This window comes from Vigna angularis, chromosome 3, assembly GCF_016808095.1.
Source record: "Vigna angularis cultivar LongXiaoDou No.4 chromosome 3, ASM1680809v1, whole genome shotgun sequence".
Classification (NCBI taxonomy): domain Eukaryota; kingdom Viridiplantae; phylum Streptophyta; class Magnoliopsida; order Fabales; family Fabaceae; genus Vigna; species Vigna angularis.
In genome coordinates, this window is record NC_068972.1 from 14,088,767 (window position 1) to 14,099,307 (window position 10,541).

Genomic DNA, 10,541 nt, shown 5'->3' on the forward strand with positions numbered 1-10,541 from the left:
AGAATCGAGATCATATGATTGATTATTGTGACGAGATCTTCAATTTGGATTGATTAGTTTCTATATTGACATAAGTTGAGTTTTAGTTATTTTCTCATATTTTGTGTTATTTGTTGCATGTGTATTTTTAGTCATTTATGTGAGTATTTGCTGATCAATGATCATAATGGTATGTCTTGATCATTCTTGTGATGTTTTTATGTATAGGTAGAATAGTTGGGAGGAGTTTTGTTGGTTAGAGTCTTGTGAGTTGTTGGTCAAATAAAGAAAACTAATTACCATGTTTTTAACTGATAAATATTTTGTAATTGTTAATTATATAATCGCATTATTTTTAATTGATAAATATTTTGTAATTGTTAATTGTATAATAGGTGTTTTGTTTGTGTGATTGCTCTGATTAAATATGATACTCGGAGTTGAATTAGGATTTTAATTTGGCTTTAATGAATTTTATTATGGAAATGTTTATGTTTTTTTGGTTGGTACTGCAAATGAGATAAATTGAATCAGTGAGTATTGTTCAATTTGATAGTTAGTATGTTTTGACATTTATAATTGTTGTTGGACTGATTTGCAAAAGAAATGACATAAATATTAACTTGGTGATCACTGTACGAGAATATACTCAGAGTAAGAGAACTTGTTAGAAAAGAATATAATACGTGAAGTTAAATTAGACAACTACTGAATTGATGTGAAAATATTTTTATAATAATAATAATTTTGTATCACAATACTAAAAAAATAATTATATCAATAACAATACTTGTTATCACAATGAGAATCATTTTATAATTTTATTTATTATAACAATTTTTTATCGCTCAGAAATATTTATCTCATTTATTATTATCTTTTTAAGTGAATTGAAGCATGCTCACTTATATATATATTTTCTGAAATAGATAACTTTTGACCCCTAAAATCCATCTTCCATGAAAAGAAAGCATAAGCGTAAGTTATAGAGTCTGAAATAACGTTGTTGAAGATGGTTGTGAGAATTGTGACAGTTAAAACGGGGAGGCGCGTATAAAGGAGAAAGAGTATGGAGAGGGTAAATAGGAAGTAAGAAAGGTGCATGGATGAAATAAGAAGATCCGTGGAAGTGGTGCAGCATAGAAGATGCATTTATTATTAAGTGTAATGAATTAAGAGAGGAAATCTCAAGGGAAAAGTGGGCAGTGAGTCCCTGAGTCTCTCACACAACACAGTAGAATTATAGAAAAGAAAGATAGCCGAGGAGAGGGTGAGGGCCAGGACCTCTCTCTTTTTTACTCTCAGACGGTGTTCGCTGCCTTCATGTGCTTTTGAGTTGTGTGTGTCAGCATTACCCTCTTCTCTCTTCTCTTCTCTAGATCCAATCACCTTCTCTCTCTACCCCAATTCAACCCTAACTACCCTTTCGTTTTCTCCTACTTTTCTTCCATCTCTTCTCTCATGTGGAATCCAAATCCGCCAAATTCTCACTTTCCTTAAATCAAATCTCCTCACCCACTGCTCCTTTCAGATGATTTGAATCCAACTCACTCCAGCCAAAACCGATCCCTGTCTTCAATCGATTTCATTTTTGCTTTTTCGGCTCATGATAGTAGCAGCATAATCTGATGGAGGATATATCCAAATACGCGCACAGTCCTGCACACGTGGCAGTAGCCAGGCGTGACCACGCCGCACTCCGCCACCTAGTTTCCACGATTCCTCGACTAGCCAAAGCTGGTGAGGTCAACACAGAAGCCGAATCGCTCGCGGCGGAGCTCAAAGCTGACCGGGTGTCGGCGGTTATCGACCGCCGCGACGTGCCTGGAAGAGAAACCCCTCTCCACCTCGCGGTGCGTCTCAGGGACGCTGTCTCCGCGGAGATTCTCATGTCTGCCGGTGCGGATTGGAGTCTTCAGAACGAGCAGGGTTGGAGTGCACTCCAAGAAGCTGTGTGCACTAGAGAGGAAGCCATTGCGGTGATCATCGCGCGCCACTACCAGCCTCTTGCGTGGGCCAAATGGTGCCGCAGACTTCCCCGCATTGTGGCTTCCGCCGCTCGAATCCGCGACTTCTACATGGAGATATCTTTTCATTTCGAAAGCTCCGTCATTCCCTTCATTGGCCGCATTGCCCCTTCTGACACCTACCGAATTTGGAAGCGCGGTTCCAACCTCCGCGCTGATATGACCCTCGCTGGCTTCGACGGCTTCCGCATCCAGCGTTCCGACCAAACCTTTTTGTTTCTCGGAGAGGGTTATGCTTCCGAGGATGGGAATTTCAACCTGCCACCGGGTTCTTTGCTGGCGCTTGCTCATAAGGAGAAGGAGGTTACCAATGCTTTGGAGGGAGCTGGTACGCAGCCAACGGAAGCTGAGGTTAATCATGAAGTTTCTTTGATGTCTCAGACTAATATGTATAGGCCTGGTATTGATGTTACTCAGGCGGAGCTTGTTCCCCATTTGAATTGGCGGCGACAGGAGAAGACTGAGATGGTGGGGAATTGGAAGGCTAAGGTTTATGACATGCTTCATGTGATGGTGAGTGTCAAGTCGAGGAGGGTGCCGGGTGCTATGACTGATGAGGAGCTTTTTGCCGTGGATGATGGGGAGAGTGTGGTTAATGGAGAGAACAATGATGAGTATGATGATGTGCTCACTGCTGAGGAAAGAATGCAGTTGGATTCGGCGCTGCGGATGGGGAACTCTGATGGTATTGGTCAGGAGGAGGAACCTGGAGGGGGGTTTGATGGTCATGAGAATGGTTCAGTAGCTTCCTATTGTGAAGCCAATGCTGGGGCTAAAGAGAAGAAGAGCTGGTTTGGTTGGAACAAGAAAAACATGAAGGGTAGCGGCGGTGAGGAGCTTGAGGATTTGAAGACTGCGAAGAAGCTGTCGGGTGATCAGCAGAAGCCACAACCTGATATTGTGAAGGATAAAAACTTTAAGAGGAAAAAGAAGAAAGGAGGAGTTAACGAGTCTAAGAATGAGAGTGAATACAAGAAGGGATTAAGACCTGTCTTGTGGTTGACACCGGACTTTCCTTTGAAAACAGACGAGCTTCTGCCGTTGCTTGACATCTTAGCAAACAAGGTTAAGGCTATTAGGAGACTCAGAGAACTTTTGACGACTAAACTTCCTCATGGAACCTTTCCTGTTAAGGTAATCTAAACATCATCATATTCTCAACCTTCCTTAGTTCACTTTGCACAGTTGCTTTGCTCTGCACTATATTCATACTTTTGGAGAACAAAAAATAGGAGTTTGTTTGAGTTATAAACATTCTTCCTCCTCCTCTTCAAAGTTATTGTTGTTGGGTTCGGGGACCAGGTTTTCATTGATTGTGCGTATATTACAGATACTTCACATGCTGTCCCAAGTGGGTGCTATACTATTTTTTTTTTATATTCAGTTGATGAGTAAAATTGTCGTTATTTGGTGATATACTATCATCATTCTATTGCCAAATATGTGGTTTGAAGTTCGTAGCATCATTATTTGAGATATTTATGGTTTTTAGATATCTTTTTCTTCGGATGGTTGTCATGTTTGTCCTGGTTGAACGCTTAGAAGAATGAGACTTTTCTCCCTGCCTTACACCTAGCATTCTTTAGACTGACACATGTAGTTTCCCTTCTGCTGATAAATTTTTTAAGTTATACAGTTCATCTTTTATCCAGAAGCATTAAACTAAATACTGCAAAGTAAACTTGCATATCGTTGCCTTAAATTCATTCAAATTGCGCTAGTTTCTTCTCCACTGTGCATTCCAGATTTTCTTCAAGATATGAATGCACTAGCACTCCCAATAGGGATTCATGCTGGTTTTGTAAGTGTAATTGACATCACTCCTTAGAATGCTACTTATAAATACAATTGTACGATAGTCAAATGAAAAATACCGAATGCTGCTGCCTTCTCTTTTCTGAACATTTAGAGACACTTTTAAGGATGTCAAATACACTATGAATATGCCAGTTAATATTTCATACATATCGATTGTATTGCATAATATTAATATTTGATATGCATTGCTACTTTATTTATCATATAAGTGCTCTTATCAATTTCCCACTGTGTTCCTGTTTGTCTGTTGCGGGATACTTTGCATGAATGCAAGTTTTCATATTGCGCTGGTTATTCTTACTGGTTTGCAGGTAGCTATCCCTATAGTCCCTACTATACGGGTCCTTGTCACTTTTACAAAATTTGAGGAGCTTCAGCCAGCAGAGGAGTTTTCAACTCCACTTTCCAGCCCAGCATACTTCCAGGATGCCAAATCCAAGGAATCAGAAGGGTCTACATCATGGATTTCATGGATGAAGGGAAGTCGTGGTATACAGTCCGGTGAGTCTGATAGTCATAGATATAGGGATGAAATCGACCCGTTCAATATACCTTCGGACTACAAATGGGTGGATACCAATGAGAGGAAACGCCGCATGAAGGCGAAGAGAGCCAAAAATAAAAAACATAAGAAGCAGACAGCTACTAAAGGAGGAGATGGAGTACAGCTAGTGGGTGAGGATGTGGAAGAATCCTAATAACACGCTAATTGCTGCCTCGATAATCTTTGTCAGAAAGAAAGTGTATGTGTCATTGTGCACAGCTGACTTTACTTTTCACATTGGATGATCTAGCCAAGAACTTATTGGAAGCTTTTTGGAGGATCCATTGTTACTCCTTAAGAAAAGGGTGTCTATGTTTTTCCCCCTTTCGCGATGTGGGATTATGAAGAGTTTACATCATCTGGAAATAATTGTATTGTCATTTGAAGAGAAAACGAAGCGGAAGAGTCTCTATGGCCTTCAATTAGTTGGCTCCATTCTGATTTTGCCCAAGATACATACCTATATTTGTATGTACATCTGTATCTCTGATTATTGATTTTGAATTTTTGTGAGTGGTATTTGTGTTTTCACTGTTCGTTCGTGAAGTTTTGGCTATTCTTTTGAACTGACTTTTGGCCTAGTAAAATTTGTTGAAATTTGTACCTACATCATTGAATACAAGAACCTCTCTTTTTTCACTTTAATAGTTATTTTTTTACACATTTACTCTGATAACAGTTAGGATCTTTTTTTTTTTCTCTTTTCTTTGCACTGAAAAGCATAATTGAAAATTGCTTATAAACATTTTGTATTTTCTTATCTAAAGAATATCGAGTACACCGAAATCTTTATAGTTACATGCCTACCCATAAGCTGGTAACAAAGTGAGAAGCTTTTTAATGGACAAACTAAGATTTATATAGTTGGTAGTTCTTTTGAAGTTTTTTAAATAAAAGTATTATGTGTATATATTCTGTGAGAACTTCTTTCTATTGTATCAATTTTCTGTACGAGATGTAAACGATAGCATGCACATCATACTTTTATTAAAGAGCATACAAAAATTCTTATTTAAGTTTTCTACTCCAAGTATGCATAACAATTTCTTTTTTTGGAACGAATATGAATATGAACGAAAAAAAGAAAACTCATACACAAAGTTCAGATATAGTTTTTGATAAATTTTCAGAAGTATGCTATATTTCATAATTTTAGGACTTTCACGAGTTAAACTGAATAAGGTATTTAATATATATTGGTGCTGAATATGTGACGTATTGGTTATAGAATTTGCATAGTATACATATTAGTTGAAGTAGTCAGAATACAGACTCACTGTTTTTCCCTACTGGTAAAATTTGATGATGGAAATATTCCATACCGAACCGAGCCTTTTGACGATTACCTAGGAACTCCAAAACAAAAAAGAACGAGGCAAGAAATAACGTAATGGAAAAACAAAGTGGAAGCATTTTGATTCTTTCTAACACCAGCATCATTTAGAGATCGTGTCGTTTTTATTCTTTGCATATATGTACAATAGTTATACATAGAAAGAATCAAATAGATATGGCAGACAGTGATGATCTAATTTACAAACGTAACTCTTACCAAAATCTGTCTTTGTTGACAGTCAAGTACCCAGCCATTACCTTTCCGCCAGTATTTCTCATTCCATCTATAAGAAAGGACCAGCTAGAACCCAACGCCCCAACGTAAAAATCTGAGTCAGTGGCCATCAAGAAATTAACAAGTGGATAGTTTGTGCTGGTCTCCCTACCCAGGCTGGCTTCGTACTCAGCCATCGACATGTTACTCTTAACTTGGCGTCTTACCTTAGTGTAGTAAAAGTTCCAATGAGAATATTCTCTGGTTTTCTCAATCACTTCCTGAATCAAATTAGTCTTATAATGTCAGTGACTAACTACTATCATCCAAAAGACGAGTCCAAATAATTAGCAACAACTGTAATACCTGCATCTCAGTGGACAGCCAAATACTATTAAGGTGAGGGAAGTGTCTCCGAATCCGATCCGCAAGCTGCATGTATTCTTCAAACCCAACTACCTTCATTTCACATGCTTTGTCTCCCATTCTTACATGCATACTTAGAAGAGGCCTTGGGACCCATGGCTTCTGATTGGACCACACGTATTCATCAATATCACTAGACCTTGCCTTCGCACTATTTTCCTGAATAAATCAAACATTTTCATAAATACAATTCTATGAAAAATATAACACTACCATTGTGGTAAATTTTCTAACATGTCCTGCTTTTATTCTCCCATGTTTAGATGAAAAACATGATTAAGTAAAAAAGTTCCAACCTTTGGCCAATCCCCAGCAAGACTTTCAAGAACAACTGTTGCTGCTAATTTTCCAAAGCTAGCATGGCGTGCCTCATTCATTAAATTGCACGTGTATTCGGTTGGGAACCTCATCAAGTAACGTACTGCCTGAAAACAATATTTATGGTAACAAGATCAAATCATGAACCATTACTAAAATGAGGACTTAACATAACATAACATAACATAACTCCTTTTTTACAAGTCTGACAGGTACCTGTGCTCTCCACCACCGTCTATCCATTTTTCTGTGAGAAGCTAACAAAGTTCCATTTAAATCAGTTGTGGGTTGCAGATAATTCCACGGAAGCCCCCATTTCCTTATGTTGACATTGAAAGAATAAAACTTCAATAAGTTGAGGCTCTCAGAACGGAAGAAATCATAAACATCTGATTGCAGTTGAGAGGTTGGTTACCTGGGAGTTGGTCCAGCCCATATATGCTTGCTTGTATAATTTTCCTTTGAGGTCACAATTCCCTTCCTCCACGCATCTTCACTTTTTATGAGTTCAAATGCACGCTGCCGACATTCCCGGGAGGTTTCAGGTAAGAAGTAACAACTCCAACTAGACCTGGAAGATCCTGCATATAAAAGAGTATCCACTTGTATTGTCATCATGTTCATATATAGGTTTCTTGTAATAATAAAAATAGTAAGATTTGAAGACTTTTGTGGAGAGCAGAAGTTCACATCGTACACTGGTTGTTACAACTGAAACAGATACCACAATGAGTAACGACATGTTTTTTTTTACAAGAAATTTACCTTTGCAGCCTCCATGGTGAGCTCTGTTGTAATAGTTAGTGACAAGGACTCTTCCTTCATTGATTGCAATAGCAAGAAGTCCTGTCATCCCAACAATCTGAGCCCCGATACCAAATCCAGGTAATCTCTCCCAGTCAGTAAGGAGGAACTTCACATCTGGGCTACTGCAGTTTAAGGGATGCTGATGGATCCAAAGGTCACGCTGCACTTTTCTGGTCATGGGATAGTTTTCTTCATCTGACCCTGCAATCTGCAAAAGCTTCTATATGAATAAACCTAACCACATTCCTCCCAATTTTTTAACCAACATTATAAATGTCACTTTAGCTTCTATATGCTGCTTTTAATGTATCAAGTAATGGTTTCAAACACCTACGCCAAACAAATCATGTTTGATGGTGAACTAGTTCATGGTGAATCCAAAAACACTACAGAAATAGTTTAAGAACGCACCCATGGAGGATAGGCCCCTTCGGATGCAGCCTCATGCCTAAGCTTTTGCATCTGCTCATTGAATGCAGCCACAGAAAATGTCTGCAAAGATCCCTTCCAAGTTGTCCATGGCGGGAAAACATCAGTTCCTGTACGCTTATCAAGATACTCATATAGCTCTGTTTTCACCTTGCAGTTTTCTAAATGAGGGGCATTGGGCAAACTTGACCCCTCTTTGCCACCACTTGTGGATTCATTCAACTCAGCACTCCAAGCTGAATAAAGCAATGAGACTCTCTCTTCGTTATCTCGCTCTCTGCTGCTTTTAGAATCCCATAATCTCTCAGTTTCCTTAAGCTTGAAATGGCAGTCCGAACGAGCAATCATGCCTAAGAAAACATAATTCACAGTTATTTCATTTGATATTTTCAACACAATCAATCGGATTGGTCACAGTATTACTACATCATTGGGATCGGTTCTTCGTATCTCGCTGTGCTGATACTGATTACAAGCATGTCATAATTCCAATGCTGATTACGCAAAAAACAACGTATGTACTTTGTAAAATATACAGTCCAAGTAAAAAATAATGGTTATTAGAGTATGCTTAACGTAAAGACACTAATTACTGATTAAAGTATCCTTTAAAGTTGCTTCGTGGCCAAGACTAACCCGTTTTCATCGAGTTCGCTTCAAGGATAAACGTCCTTGAATACATCAAACTTTAAAAAAGGTTGGGACTCGCAATAAACTCGGTTCTTTTTCTTCAAGAAAAGAAGAAACACAGAGAAGAAGTAAAACTGGTTCCTCCTCCCTCCTTTTTCTTCTGTGTTTAAAGTTTTCAATTAAATACGGCGATTCTTCACAACCCAGTTTTAAAGTTTCTGGAATACTCAATGTTCTATCTACAAAGCAATAGTTATATGATAACAGAGGTAGATGATGACCCTGCATCCACTACCCCACTTCCGTAAAACAAAGAAAAAAAAAACAAGAATGAACAAGAAATGTTGCAAATCAAAGAAAGGAGAAGGAAATTGACTTACTGATGTCGTTAGAAAAAGTTGAATTCCCTGATGAATTAGCCATTGACATGGTTGAAAACAAAATGGGACCAAACTGAAAGGTACCAAAGGAAGTCAAAGCAGCCAAGAACAGAGAGGTGAGGCACACTCCACAGAGAAATCCCACCACACAAATTTGGCAAGGAAACGAGCTTCCCATTTGCAAGGCTTTCTGCGAAACCACTCTCTCAATAGACTTCTGATTCAGTGGCTCCATTTCACTTTCCTCAACGATTCTTTCTTTCTTTATTCAAAAAGCTTCTTCCCCAGCAACACTTTTCCTCACGTACTACCACAACAACACCAACTCGTGACACTGATCCACAGTTACCTTCTTCAACTTGTGAGCCCTTCAACCACTTCAGGGAAAGAGAAAATTAAAGGAAAAACACACAATTATTTGCACCTGTCTCCTTAAACACTTTTGTGGGACCACCCTTGCAATCTTACAACCGCAAAATTAATGCAAAGTTTCCATCAGGATTTAACAAAGCTACCCTCGTAAACAAACTCATGAAAAGACGCAGAAACACATAAAAAGAAATCAGCGTATCATCATAGATTCTTCAGCAGCCAGAATAGCGTCATAAAATTTTTTAAAAAAGTTGTAGCCCACATATTCTCTTATACAATACAATCATCGTATCACAACTACACAAATAGCACAGAGAAAGTGACGGGCTAATAAATTAAGCTGAAAGCAGAGAAGGGTCTAACCTAACCCAACCGAATTATTAGAAGCTATGAGAAAAACATATAATTGGAAAAACTGTAAAAAAAAAAACAAAGTGTTTGGAAAGTGTGGCAATGACGATTGCTAATTACTATGACTGATTGTGAAAAGACATGCGAATGCAAGGTCGAGAGAAAAAGCATTAGGAGATAAACAAACACATGTGATGAAAACGACAAAAGTTGCAATCGGGGAGAAGATAAGAATATGTGGCATCAGCTTTAGCAGAAGCACTCAGAAACAGTGACACGGATTTTTACCTGAACTCCGCGCGTGTTTGAAAATCTATCTATAATATATTAATAGTTACAACTTAGAAGTGATAAACATAAATTTGGAAAAGGTGAAAAGGATATGACATTTTTGGGAAGGTGAAGAACAAAAGACAGAGACATTAAGTGGAGGACAGTTTGAGAATCGTGAAGGGGAACAGTGAAGTGTTGGTGTCTGATGCTACCAATGGAAAAGGATCAAATTCTGGTGTAGTTGCCACATATGTTCTTCATTCTTCTCCATCTTTGTGGTCCCCTCTTCCTTCTTTTTTAATTGTAATCTTTGGGTTAGTAGGTTCCTTAATTTGAAGTAGAAATTTTCAATTTTTATACCCAAAAGAAAGGAATAAATGCACCTGCATGACTTGAAACTATGGTGATGAAGATGAAAAAAACACGCCACCAAGAACTTTCCAATTTCATTCTATAGAATACTATGATGTTTCTTCTCTTTGTTAATACAATAGTAAACAAACGACATATAATTAGGTTGGAGATGATGACATTGTTAATGCTACCATTGCATGCATGTACTTTACTTCATTGTTACCTTTATATTTGGTTAATCTTAAATTATTATGTATGGTTAGCATATGACTTTAAATTAATTT

The 10,541-nt window shown here is 38.1% G+C and overlaps 2 protein-coding genes across 2 annotated transcripts; one reads left to right on the top strand and one right to left on the bottom strand.

The window, feature by feature from the left end:
• Nucleotides 1–981: 981 nt before the first annotated feature.
• LOC108323118 (uncharacterized) lies at nt 982–5,007 on the top strand. Its single transcript, XM_017555466.2, has 2 exons — nt 982–3,140; nt 4,136–5,007. The coding sequence occupies exons 1-2, from the start codon at nt 1,608–1,610 to the stop codon at nt 4,520–4,522; spliced, it is 1,920 nt and encodes a 639-aa protein (XP_017410955.1). The 5' UTR covers nt 982–1,607; the 3' UTR covers nt 4,523–5,007.
• Nucleotides 5,008–5,759: 752 nt separating this feature from the next.
• Nucleotides 5,760–10,099, bottom strand: LOC108323125 (uncharacterized). Its single transcript, XM_017555481.2, has 8 exons — nt 8,908–10,099; nt 7,880–8,247; nt 7,427–7,676; nt 7,077–7,242; nt 6,878–6,980; nt 6,640–6,768; nt 6,284–6,502; nt 5,760–6,198 (listed from the first exon to the last, which is right to left on the bottom strand). Exons 1-8 carry the CDS (start codon nt 9,140–9,142, stop codon nt 5,917–5,919), a joined length of 1,752 nt encoding a protein of 583 aa, XP_017410970.1. The 5' UTR covers nt 9,143–10,099; the 3' UTR covers nt 5,760–5,916.
• Between the last annotated feature and the right edge of the window lie 442 nt (nt 10,100–10,541).